At 37.2% G+C, this 18,945-nt stretch overlaps 2 protein-coding genes across 3 annotated transcripts in view; both read right to left on the bottom strand.

Annotated features, from left to right (window-relative positions):
- The window catches only part of rffl (ring finger and FYVE-like domain containing E3 ubiquitin protein ligase), a 28,797-nt gene extending 25,420 nt beyond the window's left edge, over positions 1-3,377 (bottom strand). Inside the window, exon 1 of the mRNA XM_017490739.3 lies at positions 3,306-3,377. The gene's annotated coding sequence lies outside the window, so the exon portion shown is untranslated. The remainder of the gene's footprint in view (positions 1-3,305) is intronic.
- Positions 3,378-4,589: 1,212 nt separating this feature from the next.
- On the bottom strand, positions 4,590-18,452 carry eif4h (eukaryotic translation initiation factor 4h). Of its 2 annotated transcripts, XM_017491096.2 has the most exons (8): positions 18,292-18,452; positions 10,552-10,739; positions 10,406-10,470; positions 10,219-10,309; positions 8,566-8,637; positions 8,036-8,185; positions 6,774-6,889; positions 4,590-5,546 (listed from the first exon to the last, which is right to left on the bottom strand). In XM_017491096.2, exons 1-8 carry the CDS (start codon positions 18,348-18,350, stop codon positions 5,541-5,543), a joined length of 747 nt encoding a protein of 248 aa, XP_017346585.1. In that variant the 5' UTR covers positions 18,351-18,452; the 3' UTR covers positions 4,590-5,540. The 2 variants fall into 2 exon arrangements, with proteins under 2 accessions (XP_017346585.1, XP_047017232.1); XM_047161276.2 differs by lacking the exon at positions 8,566-8,637.
- Positions 18,453-18,945: the final 493 nt, after the last annotated feature.

Genomic DNA, 18,945 nt, shown 5'->3' with positions numbered 1-18,945 from the left:
ACAAGAATGTAGTAATGCCATAATTAGCACGAGAGGCTAATTAGCATTCTGAACCAAGATCGAAGACATCCAAGATTTAAGTTATGAATTGAAGAGCTTTAAAAAAAAAATCTGCTCCATAACATCAAACATTCATGAAAAGGTAAAGATAACATAAGATTTTACGAAGATAAAGTCAAATACATTATTGTTTAGTTTCTGTTAATGAGTTGGGTGTCATTGCTGCCCTCTTCATATCAATTTTCTGTCTTTTATGGTGAAAATGATGTGACTGCACTACATTGTGGGATGCAGTACTCCACAAAGACAGATCTGGCCACCCAATTGGAAATTTATGTTGTTCACACACTATGTGTAGCCTATATAGTAGGCTACACATGGTATACCATTTCATGCCTAAAGTCCCCAGGGTGCAGGACATATAGCCATGGAGTCCACCATTATAAATATTTTTTTAAATGGAATGTTGACGGAGATCAAGATAGACTATGGTCAGCTATTACTGGAATAGTTATTATATAATTTTAGCTCTAAGCAATCTAACAATAATTTAATTCAGACTAAGAAAACTTGTAAATATGATACAAAATGCCGAACTTTTTAACACACTGTAACTGCTTTGGGTTGCATGGTTTCAAAGTTCAGGGGGAAAAAAGCTCTAATGGCTCAATTAAATAAATATTTCGGAACACATTAATGTTTGAGTAATTGGATTTTAATCTGTGCCACGGTAGTTATGGGATCTGTACATTTTTCAGTCCCTGGATGCAAAATGGTTCAGAATACCTGCTACCATGTTTATTAATGTCATATAGCATGCTGTCAATATGTAAAGTTAATGCAGCATGAATGCATATGTCTGCACATGGTGTCAGAATTACATTGAAGGTTACAACTTCCCAAATGATCCTTTAAATCTAGTCCCTTTTATAATATTTGGATTTGCTCTGTAGACATGGTTCAGTTCATTTTACCACACTTCTCTGACAACACAGTCATTGAGGAGTGTATCAGTGAGAAGATGGAGGAGCCTGATTGACAGCTTAGTGGAATGGCATCAGAGCAAATATCTTCTAGAAAAAGGAGATGGTGGTGCACTTCTTTAAGACATCATCTCCAGCCCTTTATCATCCATGGTGAAAACACTGAAATGGTACAGAGCTTTGAAAGCCTGGCTGTTCACCACAGGAACAAGTTGGTTTTGGAAGTAAACGTCGACAGTGTGTGTTGGAGCATGTTTTATCTTCTGAAGGAGCTGAAGTCTTTTAGATTAAGCAGGAACCCACTGCACACATTCTAGTGTTTCCCCCGTGATATGCTTTTAGAGTATTGAAATACAGTCGAATAGGAAATGATAGCGTGTGAATAGTAAGATTCTGACCTCTAGTGGTTGCAAGCTGAAAAGCACTGAGACAGACTGCCTTTATTCTCTTTCCTAATCTTGAAAAAATGTTTTAAAATGTCAATGCTCCAAAAGAATTTTGTTGGCCATGACTTACAGTAGGCAACAGTTTAAATGAGTGTGGTCATAAAGAGTGCATGGTGTGTTTGGTTTGTTTGTACATTTAGTTGTAGGCTTTCTGCTGAAATCAGAAACATGTTTTTCCCAGTCTCTATTGATTAGAATATACTTCATATGATGTATAAATGTTTATTAAAACTGTTTCACCCATAAAAAATTTCACCCATAAAGTCCAACAAAAATGCACTTAAAAAAAACGGTGTTTATATTTAATGATGTTGAATGTCTGTGAAAAAAGTTAGTCCCTGTTATCACTCCACCAATTACAGCAACTATACAGTTGTTTCCTCACCAAACCTGCAGGAGGACCAAACCTGCCGATATCAAAAATAAATATATAAATAAATGTAATAATAGGAAAATAAATAAAGGAATAAATGACTTGATAAAACAAAGATAATTCATTTAATCCTAAATTATTTTTGTATTACTTTTTCCTTCATTTATTACTTTCTAAATTTATTTTTAAATTTACTTGTATTCTTTAACTTTCATTTACTTATTCTTTCCATATATTTTATAGCTATTTATGCGTTCATTCATTTTTATATTTATTTATTCCCGCATGTATTTATTTCCATATTTATTTATATATTTATTTAGTTTTACTTGTGTGCAACATGCAAATAAGGAGGCGGTCCTTGCGTAGCTCCAGTGCATCATTGGTTGAGAGCTCACGCGCGGCAAAAATGACGTCATTGCGGAGTGGGCGGTCGAGCGCGTGGAGTGCGCTTAGCGGTTGACACGGTATTTTTTGTAATTAGCCGCGCGGCGCCACTTCCGGAAATGAATGACTTCGATGCGACTCTTGCCGAAAGGTACGAATGTACTGTATGATCCATCCACGTGGGACTATAGAGATAGCCAAATGGCACAAAATTCATGGAAAGGTTTTTAAAAAAAATTGTGATTTCAATTTGCTTTGTACATACTGTTGAAAGAATATAGCCAAAGCTGAAAGTTTTTTAGGGGGTGCACCATGTTTTCATTCATCAGTATCTTCACAAATAAATAGTCACTAACTACACCATCAGACAGTGATTAAACCTCATTCTTTTGTCTCTATACATAAAGAGACATTTACACTGATGGGTGAATATAATAATCACCTCATTTTGTAAATGTGAGAAATGACAGTTGCAGGAAGCTCCCACTTTTTTTTTTGGCTTATGTCTACAGTAATTGCTACCATTTACAAAATGACCCTACAATAAATAATAAATCTGTTTAATGAAAAGTAAAAGATCCATGTTCAATAAAAATCTTAATGAAATGAATAAAGGTTGTTCAATTTAGTTTTATACATATTCTCATATTTATAGGCTAGCTATATTTTGTTGTAATGTGACACGTGATAATCTCAAGGTTTACTGGGTTTTATATGATTTTTTGCTCTTCCTTTTTCCATTTTGTGGGTTTTAGTGAAGTTTACTGAAAACAAACATCGTAAACAACAAACAGCAATTCCTCCTCAGTATTCAGCAACTACACTCGAGACGCCTTGCTTGTAAGCGTTGCTATGGTTGTTCCGACAAACTACTACTTCTCTCAGCTACTTCCTGTTGGTTTATATGACGATTACTCAGCGTCGCCCCCTTTCGTTCCAAAGAATATTACAACCGCGAGCGCGTCAAGTATAAGCGCCTTGTCCGTTTGGGACTTTAAGCGTCAGCACGCGCTGAAGGGGAAGCAGGGGAACTGAACTCTCCGGTACACAATTTCTGGAAAATCGTGGCCGCTACACAATAATTCAACATAATGCGAAGCGATGAAAAGAACTTACAACTCTCTAGTTGATCTGCCACATCCCGTAGCATTTTGGACATTGTATTGCTACTTGCCGCCATTTTCTTTGAAAACTCTGATCTCTATCGCTTAGTTAGACCTAACGCTTATACGTGAGCTCTCAACCAATCATGCACTGGAGCTCGCAAGGACCGCCTCACCATTTGCATGTTGCACACGGAAAAGTAAAAATAAAATGTATAAATAAATATATATGAAAATAAATACAGGCAGGAATAAATTAATATAAAGATATTTAAAAGAATAAATTATTTTAGAACAATAAGAATTAATAATAATTGAAAATAAATTAAGGAAAAAATACAATTAATTTAATTAAAAATTGTTTTATCAAGTTATTTATTCCTTTATTTTCCTATTATTACATATATCAATCAATCAATCAATAATTTGATATGGTCCTCCATACTCACCAGCCTCTCTTTGTTCCCTCGAAGTTAAAGAGAGAGATATGCAGCTTGTCATGTTACAGAGAAACCAGAAAACAAACTCCTCTGGCTTGAAGACTCACCCATGATAGACTACTTAAGTTACAACTTCAGTTCCAACTGTTACAGAGTACTGACACTGGAGACTCCTTCCATTAAAGTTAAATAAACATCTCCAAGTTTTATCATAATTGTGTGTATTTTTATATTATATTATATTATATTATATATATATATATATATATATATATATATATATATATATATATATATATATATATATATATATATATATATATACACATACATATACACACACACATATATAAATACAGATTATTATTGACCTATTAAAACCAGCACATTAATATAAACCCATAATCTGCCTTACAGCCTGAAGTACTGTCAGAGCTGCACAGAAAATTAATCAACATCTTTTGACCAATCAGATCTGAGAATCAGACATCTCTGATATACGGGAAATATAATGGCTCACAAAACTCGAAGGATGATGGTTCAGTTAAATTCTACTGCTAGGGCAGATGCTTTGACTAGATTTTGTAAAATAAGTATTAATTGTTCTGTTAGAAATGGGGATTTTGCAAAAACACAAAAATATTGACACTGAACCTACATATAAGCCATCCAGCATATTTTACCTGTGCAACCAAATGCTAAAAGATAAATGAAGTTAAAAGATAGTTTGAAACTGGAGTCATGAATTAGGTGAGAAACCACCAATGTCCCAATCCAGAGATGTGGTTATTTATGCATTGTCCAACATGAACCTCTCATGTGCTGTAAATGTGAGTCATGATATTCATCTGAAACACTTGTAAGATGATACATTTTATTGCCATAAACAGTGTAGGAAAATGAAAAGAAAAACAAAGAATAAAAACAGCCAATTCTTTTTATAGTACAGTAAGAAAATGCTCTACGTCTTTCATGTTCAGTAAAATGTAAAATAAAATGGTTGACACATGGATACCCAAAGAGAAATCTATACTTGATCTAATAGTAGACAAGACGAGTGCCTGATGTCACCTTGACCGGAAATGTGTGTGTGATGCATGTTTAATAAGTTTCCTATGTGAAGGCAGTATTACTGACTGTGTTAGAGATCCACAGCTAACCCTCATTTTTTTGGATGAAGTACATGCTGTGGAAGTTAAGAGACTGACTGATACTGTAGCCGATATCCATGTTCATATCTATCATGCTTTCATTTCACTCTTCTACTCATAGTGTGGCTTTGTCTTTATCGCAGAAAGCATTTCTCACCTGGATTATACAGACATGGTCAAAAAAAAATCTTCCAAAATGTTGAATTGTGTACGAAACAAATGACTATTCAGATTCTCCTAACATTTAAGCCGTTTAATGGTTAAGACAGTGGAAACTAAAATATTTCAATAACTGAGCAGCAAGTTAGGAAGCAATACAGAACACACAACTGGGTAGCAATTATTTGTTTTCTTACATTTCAAATTGTTTTAACATGATAATGCCTTGGGAAAAGGAGACAAAAGCAGATACTGTAAGGTCCTTACCCAAAGGCAACAGAATGAAACTGAAGCCACTGTCCTCAGAGGCTCGCTTAGGTGTGTAGGAAGTTCATTTATAGCAGATAGTCACGGGTGGGTGTTAACCCATGCCGTGCCTGTTTTCAATCATCTTCTCTTTAGCCAAGTGGAGAAGCTTGGCACCTTGAAAGATTTTTTGCTGGCCAAAGCCCGTAGATCCAGTCTAGCCTTCCGGAATAATGCAGCCACACAGCTATATCAATTCTTAAACAAGAAAACAAAAAATAAGAACAATGATTTCACAAGGGCCTGTTTCACAAAGGCTGAAAGGTAACACCTAATATTTTGATGAACAAAGTGACCAAATAAAATCAGTCCCATGTGAACAGGAGATTGCAGTAAGCTAATAAAAGAAACTTCATTATTTCTGTTCATGAAATGTTCTATTTTACATTCACCCCAAAACTGAACACTGCTTGTACAATTCTACTACACAGCTTTACCAAGCCAATTTTCCATTAAACACAACCAGGGCTAGGAGAGCATCTAGGAGGGCTAGGAGAGCACCATCCTAGTAACCCAATGTGCATCCAAATATATAGATCTAGGTTTATTTTACAGGAGGGATCTCCACAAACAAGTGAGAGCTGGTGCACTGACCATACAGGACATAAAACTGCTTGTGCCTCCTCTGAAAACATCAAATCTACAAATGTTTCCAGGTTAAACATTTAAGAAAAGGGAAAAAACCAAAAGGGAGTGAAGGCAGGGGAAATATCCACTGACAGTATAACCTGCGTCACCAGCACAAAATAAAAATTTATTGAAAAGCACAAGTTACATGTACCTATAACCTCCTGCAGGTAAAGAGGCCATATCAAATTAAATCCACATCCAAACTGCATTGTTACAACTGCACAAAACTGTGACAGGGGAGTTGTGTAGCATGACTTAATTTTTTAAAAACAGTTTGGATTCCATGAGACAGCAGCTATCAAACCCTTTTTGCACCACAAAGAATGTAAATGAGCTTTCCCCTGACAAACTACAGTACAGAGCAGGCACTATATACAGGGAAGCAGGGATGGATGTAAAAACAATTTATCTGTTTGACATGCATTCACGAGCTGCTCATTTGTGTATGCTTGTGTGTGTGTGTGTGTGTGTGTGTGTGCGCGCGCGCAACTGTGTCATGAAAGTGTATGTTTTTTTTAATCATATTTTTCCTTCTTGAATAAATATATTAAAATCAAATTGGATTCTGAAGGAGGGATTCATCTCTAACTATTAGGAATGATGACAGAGTCTTATCATATTCCTGTTGGCATGATGACACTTTTTTTCTTTTCTCTTTTTCATTTTGTCTTCTTGTCCTGGTCCTGCACTCTCCTCTCCCCTGGCCCCCCTCCCACTCCATCCCTCCCTCCATCCATCCATCTCAGCATACTGAGGGAGGCTGCAGTCTCTTTAGTGTTTGTCTTTGGATATTACCTCCTCCCTGGGTTTGGCACCCCCAAAGATGGCCGAATTTGGGTTGGCCACTTGGTTCAGGGGCTCGGAGACTGTGCGCGGCTTCAACTGTAGCCTTGGTCTCTGTGCTCTTTCCTCTGAAGAAGAGAGAAAAATACAGCCTTGAGGAAGGCAGAAAGCATTACAGCACACTCTAAAAAGAGTCAACATTGCTATAATTAATATATATATATATATACACACACACACACACATACACACACACAAATATAAACAAACACTTTCTAAAACACATTGCTGCCCTCAGCTATCAGGTGCTGCAAAGTGGAAGCGTGGCAAAATACATCACTGTGAGCTTGCCACAAACAATGCTGAACTGTGTGCTAATAGAAGATGTAGATCGGTTGTTCAGGCCTGACAATGGGGTTAAAACAATGACTTTGAGCTACTGACTCAGCTGAGATAACAGGCTACAGAAACAAAAACCTAACTACCGACCACCGACAGGGGGCAATACAGTGCTGTTTCAGAGGCACAACAAACGTTTAAAAAGTAAATACCAAGCACATTAAACTAATGTTCAATCAGGTGACTATTTAAAGAAAATTTTTTGAAAAAGGTATCTCAGTAGGGTGTTGGGCCAAGACAAGCTGCCTTCAGTTTCAATACACCGTGCCACAATTCTACAAGAACTGTAAGGAGGGATGAACACCATTCTTGCCTCAACTGTTTATTTTTTATTATGGTGTTCAAGACTGCTGTCCAAGCCATAGCTACAAAATCTTCTACAGATGTTCAACCAGGTTGAGATCTGGTGGCCATGAGATTTGGTTTACATCATTTCATATAGCCCTCATGCCAGGTGGATGGTGTGGGGCATTTTGGAAGAGACCACTCCCATCAGGATAGAAATGTTTCAAAGAATAAAAGATTAGACAGAATACATTTTTCATTGATTTGGAGAAGCTTCCCTCCATAGCATGCCAGAGTCTGAGATTTTTCCTTTAATTTGTCACCCATTTACTCGGAGATTATTTTTTCTGGAATTATTATTATTATTATTATTATTATTATTATTATTGTTATTATTATTGTTATTATTATTGTTATTATTATTGTTATTATTATTATTATTATTATTATTGCTGTTGTCAACCAGCCGCAAATCTAAAAATAAGCCAAGAATATAATCACTCATTAAAACATACGAGACCTGCACAAGCATTCACATCTCTAATAGAAATAATACGCATACAAATTAAGCATTAATAAAGCTATGACACCATCAGAGGGTTCTCTGAAGTCTGTTGAGCCTCCACGTGGAGGTCCATCTCTGTAGCGGCCCATTCCACCACCGCCACCCCGTCTGTCGCCAGGACGACCAACTCCACGACTCCTCCCACCCATGAAGTCATCATCTCTAAACCCTGAGGCTGGAAAGAAAAAGCAGATTTTAATGCATGTACCAACACATCTAAAACACAAGTTGTACCAAAATACTGATCTTCAATATTTGCTTCAAAATAATTACAATAAAGCTCTTATGTCAGATCAGTATTTATAGACAACTCCTAAAAGGGATCTCTTTCCACACCAGCAGTGAGACTGTAATACGACTGATGGCAATGAGATGGAGTCCCTATGACATCATGAAGATTTAAAAAAAAAAAATCTATGGAAAAGACAAGGGAATATTACAGCATCTCTTCATTTCTATGACTGAGGGTATACTAAAGCTACCAGCTAGATCATCTAGACCTGTACAACAGGCTTTTTTTTTTTGCCCATATGCCTTTGTTCCCACTCATCGCACCTCCTCCTGAGTGGTCGTAGTCGTCTCTGGAGTCTCGTCCACCTCCTCTGGGCCCCCGTGAGGCACCGCGGCCTGAAATGCACATGGGGCTACGTTTAAAACACACTGCAATCTAAAGAAAATGTGTGTGGCTGAAGAGAGCCACCCACACACACTGGTTCTGCTAAAGTGATCTCCTGCCATGCCCTGGTTAGTCACACTGCTAGGAAAGGGAACCATTTTCACAGAAAGGCAGCCTTGGGAAAGCAGTTCACATGGAAGTGAAGCTAAGAGGAGAGATCATGGAAACCTAGGATGTAGGATTATTTGCTATTAGTAGAAAATAAGGGAAAACAAAGACACTGTAGTGAATGAAGAATGAGCAGGAAGTGAACAGTCACCTACTAAAATCCAAGTTATTTGGCTTAGTTGTAAAATTCTAGTTAAATTATACTGGAATAAAGTACCTCACTTTGGACAGCCTACAAATCAAATCCCGCAAATACCTCAGGAAGTGAGGGATATAAAAAGAACACCACAGGAGATACAGAGAAGATCATCAGTATTTTAACTGTTCTGACCATTCCCTATCACGTACGTTGTCAAACTCATAAAACCATTGTTTTTATTGTTTTGTAGCGCTTTAGTTGAACGCTAGAACAAAGTACTCAGTGACTATTAGGTAAATATTCTAAAAAATATTTGAAAATGTATTATTGTTCAAATAACCTACATCTTTATCCGGTGACTTAAAACTACACAAAATAAGTCCCTTTTAAGTGTGACTAATCAAAAATACGAATACATTAATCAAAGTTATATTCTGAATTTATAAACGTAATGGCAGGCAGATACTGAGGTTTTATTAAGCTTTTAATTGTGACTAATCTAATTAGATTCGATTTATCTAATCAATCCAATTAATTATGATATTCAATAATCAAATCTTTAGCACACTATTTGAACAGATATTCAGCATAACAGCCCATTTGGTTGAATTACTAAAAAGAAAAATACAAACTTAGGAGCTTTGTTTGTGAGCATTACTGAAGGAATTCTCACCAATTCTCATCCTACCTGCTCTAGTTCTATTTCTCAAAATATAAACAAAATAGTAATTTGAACCGCCGTGATCCTGACCAGGATAAAGCAGCTACTGATGATGAATGAATGAAAGACAAATGTCACAACACTATGCAAGCCTCATATATGCTCTCATGTTAATGAAAATGGACTTTCTTTGCTCTGCGAGCATCATCTGACCCCCACTTTGTTTAATTTTTGTGAAAGTCAAGACATGGTTTACTTCAATTTAATTTAGATATGTCTTATACAGAGACATGTCATATTACAGGGTGTAATACTCTCTATTAAATCATTAAAATGTAACTGCACTGAGCTTTAGTTATTCTAATAGAATTTTCAAAAGGCATATGATTTGATGGGTTGTACATTTCTTGCCAACTGAATTGTTATTCTTACTAAGACCTGGATTTGAGTAGGCAATGGTGATTGAAAGACCGAGTAAGTGAAGAGTTAAAAGTTTTTGAAAGCGTTATTGCAAAAAAAAAAAAAAAAAAAAAAAAAAAAAAAAAAAAAAAACAAACATCAAATGTCTTATGAACTTATGAATATATGAAGAGTTTTATGATGAGTGGACTCAGAGACCAGTACCTCTGTCGTCTTTTCGGAAGCCAAACCCACTGCCTCGCTCTTGTTTCCGGCCCTCAGCAATGTCCACCCTCAGTGATCGATCTCCAAGCAGCTGTAAAAGAGAGCGCCAGCACGTCAGCACAGTCTGTATTAATACTTTTTAAAAATTTTTAATTTTATTTTAAAAACAGTAATACAAGCTACTCACAGCTCCATCGTACGTCAAAGCCTCTTTCAGAGATTCCAAGTCATCAAACTCGACATAACAGAAACCTAAAAGGAAGGTCAGAACAAAATGTATTAATGGCAGGCAGATACTGAGGTTTTATTATTAAGCTTTTAATTGTGACTCACCTTTAAACTTGTCGGTCTCTTTGTCTCGGACTAGTCGCACACTCCTCACGCTGAGGTCTTTGAAGATGGCATCTATGTCTCCTTGTACTGTGTTGAAGGGCAGGTTGCCTACGTATGCTGTGTATGGAGGCTCTGTTGGGAGCTCTTTCTGCTTGCGGGGTCCGCCTGGGCCGCCTGCACCTCGGGGTCTAACAGAATAACAATGAAAAAAAATAAATAAAAGTGTAAAAATCTAACCATATTAGTGGACATAATGTTCCTTACTGACCCAAATAAACTAATGAATTAACCATAAAAACCATTTCTGGGGCAATTCTCAGTATCCAAGCACTTCTTTGCCAGCAGGTCAAACACTGCATTTTCTGCCACAATGCCCCTACATCTCAATCTGCCCAAATCACATTTTAAACCTAGTTTGTGTCAGATCAAATTTTCTTCAAACTCAAAAATCTGCCCTCTTATATACCAGTCTTTTTGATACATACACATCACATACTGCATAAATAGCTGTTTTTGGCACAACTGTTTACAGCAGAATTTATTCTAAGATTTGTATATTTTCCCCTTCTTAAAGTGAACTGCACCATGTACTGGTGAAATTCAGCTTTTTCAGTACTCCATTTTGTGGAAGTGACACAGCAAACCACCGAATTTAGTGTTTAGGCAGTGTACACAGCTTTAGTGTCTCCGATTCCACGTCAGGTTTAGTGAATCAAATAAATAAGCAGAGTGCATCTGACCAGTCAGACTACATTCAGCTTCTCAGTGCAAAAGACTAAATGTTTACAGTGTTGCATGATGTCTTAATCACCGTGTCTCATTATTACAGGTGACATTAGTCCTTACACTGCCCATGACTAAAAATGTGACACTTTTTTTTAAAAAACCGTTTAACCAGTAATAAAAAAGTAGTTGCAGAATTTCTTTTAAAATAAATATTGTGGGATTCCCCCGCCATTACATAAAGTGTAATGTTATAATCTTAATACTATTAGGAATCAGTTTTATTTGTAAGTAAGCTTGTCTTTTGTGATTTTCCTGTGTTAAAAACCATACCAATGGCTTCTGAATGGTGGAAGAGAAAAGTGTTCGCCCTACGTCAGGAGATCCTTGGTTCTCAGGGTGGGAGGGATGCCATTTCTGTCTCTCCCCTGTCAGAGTGACACTAGCCAAGCACTGGTTTCTGAGATCTCATGCACGCAGAACAGGGCTGATGGTGTATTCAGAGTATTGCAGTCACATGATGCAGCATGAGCAGCAGTTTGAAAAAGATGCAGTTGACTAGCATCACGTCTCATAGGAAGCATGTTTGCCACACCTTCAGAATTACCCAGACTGCTACTAACGTACACACACACACACACACACGTGTGAGTTATGTGAACAAGCGATCCATTTAATTCTTTCAGTGTTGTATTATACAGTAAACAGCATCATTTCTGTTTCTTTGGTCCCTTTCCAGCAAATATTTCACACCTCTGTTAAACGGTAGTTTATTCTATTTATTTGACACCTGGCATATACAGTAGGTATGCGTGCATATATAGAGACCTTTGTTTAAATGGCTGCAAATACTGGCTGAATTCTGAATCACACACAAGCATATAGGCTATTCATACTATTTCTATTATAGAAAAACAGCAGAAATAGTAAGAGCTGTATGATGGAATATGATTTCAATTTCAGCCACTTTTTTGTTTCCATCTTCTCAGTGATGAGCGGCTGTCAGAAATGGGAAGATGTGCAGAGTCCCAGCATGTGTAACGGGTTATTTCTGCTCGTCAAATAGCGCCATCTACTGACAGAGTGAATTTGCACTTTCATGCAGCACAACATGAACACAAATTATAATTTAAAAAAAAAAAAAAAAAAAAAAAAAAAAAAAAAACGCACATTAAACAGTCTCGGTGTGAACTGGGCTTTACGATGAAATACAGCATTCATAAACATGTAGCTACTTTATAAAAAACGCTAAAGCACTTTAGGGCAGTGGTTTTCAAAGTGGGGGCCGCAACAATTTGGTGTCAAAAATAAATCCTCACTCTCAGACAACCACCCACACACACAATCAATTCCTAATGTAAAGATAAAACAGGTAATTATTTTTTTTTAAAAAGTGGGAATATTTTCACAAGTCTGTATTTTTAATGTGTTTTAAAGACATCTTGCAAAAGGGGCGCCTTGGTCAAATTTTAATGCCATTTGGGGGGCCTTGCCCTGGATAAGTTTGGGAACCACTGCTTTAGGGTACTAGGCATACTGCTTCATCAATACTGAGGAGTACAACGGGCATTTAACAGTTTTCTAAAGCTTCATGTAACAAGCAGTTAAAATATTAGATGTTGCTATTTTAATTAATTTAAATGAAATATTTTGAACCTCACTTATTATTATAGGACTAAATACAACATCTAAAGTAGCGATTTGAAAACATATTGCAAAAACACTGCTTGTGCTGCTTATCTTGTTAGCTCTGCATAGTGTTCGGCTGAGATTTTCAAGACATGTACATCATCCCTGTAAACCAAGTTTCAACACCAACAACACATATGACTACATGTACATCTTGAGAAGTGACAGCTCTTGAATCAAACAGCTAGTGTATCCAAGAAGAGTTTCAGAACCAGCTGCAGACCCGGCTCAGATATTCAAACAGTTTATATACCAGCAGTCACATCATATTATCAGGCTGTGATGTTAAATCACATTGGTCATTTACAGATGCTGTTCCATTTTCTGAAAGCAGTTCAGTATTTACCTTACATAACCTTCTGGAGCGGTGTTTTTGCCCACAAACAGTAGTTACCATCACTTTTGGCAGTGCTGCTTTATATGCCCCACTCTTCACTAGAAAATCACATGGTAAAGCACTAGTTGTTTTAGTCACTCAGATCTTTTTAGTATTTTCAATTCTGGCACAACTCGCAACAATAAAAGTGATCCGATTCCAACAAGGACTGTGCGTAATTAATAATAATGACTTGTCATGAACACTGAATGTCTTAACATTAATTCACAGGGGTACCCAACACATACTGGGACTGGATTACCATGTCTGACATTATGATTAAAGTGCCCCTGAAATCAAAATGGGGAAAAACCTGAAAGCTTCTTGTTCCCGTCTGTTAATGATATGGACACCAATACTATAGTATATTCGGGGGGGAGAAACTTCATCAGGTCCTGGAAAACAAAAATATACTGATTCATATCTAGGCAAAACCATGATCGGGTTATTAATTTCTATCTAAAACAGTACATGTCCCGCCTCCAGAGGCGGTTCTTCTCTACTGAAGTTTCTTGTTAGCAGCAAACATGGTTTATCAGTGCACTTATGGCTATGTGTTGTCCCACACTATTCACTTTTCCAACTCTCTTCAGTTTGAGAGGAGGAAAAAAGTAGTTATTGGTTTTGAAGAGGGTGGAATTTGTATGAGGTGTTGCAGTTATGAGACAGGCAATTCTCCAGCGTGTTTTACCAACTCAGGGTTGTTCAATGGTGGAGTATTTTGCTACCTCAGACTGACTGAGTATGCTATTCTCATCTTTATACACCGCCAAGGCTTCTCCCACAGAAAAAATAAGTAAAAGTCTCTCAATAATCTATTGTATATCTCAATAATATAAATTCGGTGGGAGTGTGGTGTAATTAAATGTAATTAAATGCTACTGGCTTTTGTGCAAGTCAGTCAAGCACTTCACTCTGATATCATGTTTCACAAGGAAACACGTTACTATAAAAACTCAAATCACACGCAAGAAACCATTTCATGGGCACTTTAAAACCAATGTCTTTCATCAATTAGGAAATGCTCATGAAAACTAGAAGACTGCAAGATTGAGAAAAGGCCCACTTTTGTTCTGCATTAAAAATGCATACACCATGACATCCAGAGTTGTCACCCACTCATCTCTGGCCATGTTGCCCAGTCCTATTTGTATGACAAAAATTTAACTATTGAAATTATTACATAATTATTTTCAGCAACCCTGACAATAACTAGTTTAAAACATGTTCCAATCCTAACACAAATATTCTTCTAACATGTTGCAGCAATGAATGTTTTGCAAAAATGCTTGCAGCTACTAGAAAATGAAAAATTATTTAATTGGAACTAATTTTCCTTTGTTGAAGTGGCACAGAAAGAAATTGATTTGCATTTCCTCTGAGGGCTCTACAATAACAGTTTTGCAATCTCGTTTATTATAAAGCGAGCAGTCAGCGCACGAATGGAAGACATCACTACCCAGCACTATACAGCTCACAACCCTGTGTCTATGAATGGTTATTATAATGCACTATACTAGGCAAAACAAATGTGAATACATGTTTCACCTGCAGAAATGTATCTGCAAAAGAACTAAGCTGGACAGAAGCTTTATGAAGGAAAAATCAAAGAAATTCAAATAGAAACTGTGTCACTGCAAGCCTGTGTTGGCAAAGACGACACATGCAGGAGGTGTCCAACATGCCAGAAACATTCCACTGGTGTCAAAGGAAATGTATCTACAGGGAAAGCAAAGTACCCGACCCCAACACAGTAGGAAAGCAGGCCATGTCTGCTGACGTTTGAGGGGTTTGCCTTTTCCTCATCATGTCAAACTTTGAATATTAAAAGCCACAAATTAATTTGTATTACATTAGACTAACTAAAAAGAAGTCTAATATTGCTTTTATGAGTAGGATGTTTTTGGAAGAGTGCAAACAGGCCAAAATGAGCCAAATTTTTAAAAGCTAAACTGGCATGAAATTATACACCAATCAGCATTCTTCTGGTTTTATTGAAGGTAGTGCTGCATGATTCTTAAGAGAAATAAGAACGATGTTTTTTTTTTTTGGGGGGGGGGGGGGGGGGGGGGGGTGTGGGGGGGTGGGGGGTTGATTGCTATTGTCTGAATGATTTTTACATAGAAAACTTTTTAAATGCTTCCATCACCAGGGTGATGAGTCGTAGATACACTTTCCTAATGAATAGTGGGAATGATACCTTGTCTACATTTGGATTATTGATTTAGAGGCATATTTGTCTAGCAAACTGTCCTGCAAAGAGCATAGTGTGTCTTCCCAAAGATATATTTTATTGATTTATTTACTTATTGTTCTTTTAATGTCATGCCAGCATCAGTGTCCATTTTGAAGGCAAGATCAAGGTAGGTAAAGCAGGGCATTCCAGTAATTCTTACAACAACAAAATCTTACAACATTTCAGCAGTGTCAACAACAGCAGCTATATGAGGTCCTTCATTTAAATATTCAGTAAAAACCCAAGGATTTTTCCTGGTGAGACATTTTGGAAGACTTCTAAATACCTATTTTCTGAGTAAAAGTGGTGTCTAGTCTTGTTAAGACCAGGACAGTTCATTAGTGTATATTTCACAGTCAGTCATCCTTGTTTTACAGGAATCACATGTTGGAGGTTCTTCACTGTTCAGTAGGAAAGCATGGTTGAGTGTCTTGTGTATATGGTCTGATCATGTCTGGATCCAAAAGGGAAATTAAGGAGTTGTCTTATTTATAACAGGGTTGATTTCCTGTAGTTTGTTATGAAGGCACTGGTCCCATTCCATTTGCCACTTTTTTGCAATGTATGAGTTTATTATTGGTTTAAAGTCTGATGGTGGAATTTGACTGTCTAGTAATGGCTCGCTGTTTTATGCAAAAGTTGCAGAATCTGCACTGTCCTTGAATCAAATTGTTTTGAGAAACAATTGGAGATTGAGAGTTTCATATGATTTTTATAAATGTACTGGGAGGGGGGTGTGTGTCATGTGACTACTTGTACATTTGGATTACACATGACCATTATTCATAAGATCACTTAAAGAATCCCCCCCCCAAGTTTAGCATGGGTTGAATCATAGCTCCACAGCTGTGAATAATGTACTGTAAGCAATAAGTTTCCATGCAACTTACAAAACAAGTGAAATCAGTAGCAGAGTCACTTGAAAATCCCTCTCTTTGTCTTGGTGCTTCTAATCTAGGAGACAGCCCACCATGTAATTTAAATAACCTAAAAGTAAACAAACAGACTGATCCATCAAGTTTAAGTGGGGAAACTCCTAGCTTTAATGCTTCACTCCATCTAAAAAGATACAAGTGAATACGTTAATAAATACAGTGAAAATATCTACATGCATGCAATGATCCTTTGCCATGAACATCACTGAATAAAACAAAACTGTAATAAAACACCTAGTAATTATGTAACATTGCAAAAAAAATAAAAAATTTTTAATGAAAAGCCAATTAGGTTCTATCCTACCATGTAACACTACACTTTCTATGTTTTGTCGATATCACTACATTCGCAAATGCTGAACATTTATACAAAAGGTTATAAGGCGAAGATCCTAAAGCTATTGTTGACGTGATGAGGCAGTGCTGGTTCTTTTACAAATAAAAAAAATACAATTTAATGCAAGTAAATACAGGGGTCCCCATGACAAAACCTCTTTTGGTCAAATGTGTTAATGTATGGTGCTCCTTCATTAACAAACTGAAGACTGTTCAAGAAAGAAAACCCTTTAATTAAATAAACACTATTCTGTAGTCACATGTAAAATCTTCTGTTTGCAGGTCTTTCTCACATTTTACCAAACCTCTTAATGCATGTGATATTTATACTTACTCAGGAAGGTACAAATTAAATTAGCACAAAATCATTTAAATGACTATAACTTGCCTGAGGAGTCATAAATATCACATGGTGGTGCAATATATATGGTTTGTTAATCATTAGCACAGGACTGGGATTGCAGAAAGAAAGCTGCACTGAACAAACCAACTTTTAGTTTCAGATAAGATAGAATCTCATCTTTTGCAAAACAATGTGAGGTGATCTTTACCTGTTTACCAAGAAGGGAAGGGAAATATCACAAGCAGAGCAACAGATCATCTGGTCCATCATGTAGCCCTTACTTAAATAAATTCATATCCTTTTTAATTATATGATAAACCAGGACTTTAAATTAAATTCGGTAGAGACAGTTAATTAAAGCAAACAAATACAATAATCCCACAACCTTGATTGTTCGACAATAAAAATGTATAAAAGCTGCGTTTTCGAGACTTCTGTAGGAGATGAGATGATGACAAACACTGATGTACAGAAAGTCTGTTGTTGTTCATGCAGCAGGCGAGTCGCGCGCGCGGCCCGAGGTCTACACCCACCATGCAGTCAGGCTCTGAGCTAACCGGCTACAATTAGCCTCCATGTCGCGATCACGTTTCAGATCAGTTCAACCACAACTGTAGTGCCAACAAATCCATAAACCATTTCTAAATGGGATGATAAATCGCAGATGGACGATAAATCGTTAACATCGCTTGCTATGTGCATCACAGCTTGCTGTCCATGTGGGTTGTTTTTTCTTCTTCACCGCGGAAACCTGGCGCCAACTGCCTCGTTGGCAAAAGCCTTAAAGCGGAATCAGGTAGAATATTTCACGCTTTTGCACGCATAGCTCACCACAAAGAGAAACGCATCGTACAAGGCGATCTAGTGATCCCTCACGCACATCTGGATGAAGCGTCAATCCCCGCGCTTGCGTTTCCGCACTGAGCGACTTCCCATTCATCATGCAGGGAGAGTGCAGCAGCTCCGCACACCGCGCAGCGCCCGGGCCTGCCCTCACTTCCACTCACTGCACACGCCAACCGCGACCCCAAACCGCCTCGTCCCCGCTGAACGTACAACCGACAGCATAAAATTCCCGTTCTTCGGACAAATATTTTCTTACCCTCTTCCGCCACCAAAGCTACCGTAAGCCCGGTCATCGTAGGTATCGTAATCCGCCATGTCCGTGTTTGCTGTCCAGAGAAAGCAGTCTGCTAGATGGGGGCCTTCAATATACCACTGTGCGGGTTAGCTGTCTCAGTAATGCCTGCTCGATTTCACACATATAAGACTTGTGAGAACAATTGTAAATCAGTAAGTCCTGCAAAAAATAAAACAAATATGTATGGCGTATATGTATGTTTTTTCCCCCCTTTTTTCTTTTTAGAATTTCTTTTGATAAAATATATTTTATAAAGCTATAAAGGAGAACGAATGATGTTTGAATCAGGCAAAGCGTAGAAAGCGTTACAATGGTCATAGTTAGCACAATGCAAATACCGGCTAGCACAGAATCTAGGGAAAATAGTGTTATAAATTCTGACTTTAAGTAAATATTAAACAATTTGGTACTTGGTGCTTTTTAATAAGGTACAGGAAAAAGTTGTGTTTCTTTGATCATATATTATATTATATTTTATATCAGTTTTCCCTCAAATACATAAACGTTCAGGATGAACAAAAGTCATATATATTTACCAGACCAGTTTAATTTCGGCCAATAACAGTGTTTAACCCCTTCAGACCCTGCGTCCATTGGAATGGACATCACATGGTT

This window comes from Ictalurus punctatus, chromosome 17 (genome assembly GCF_001660625.3).
Source record: "Ictalurus punctatus breed USDA103 chromosome 17, Coco_2.0, whole genome shotgun sequence".
NCBI classification, from domain to species: Eukaryota; Metazoa; Chordata; class Actinopteri; order Siluriformes; family Ictaluridae; genus Ictalurus; species Ictalurus punctatus.
This window is presented reverse-complemented; position numbering and strand designations above follow the sequence as displayed.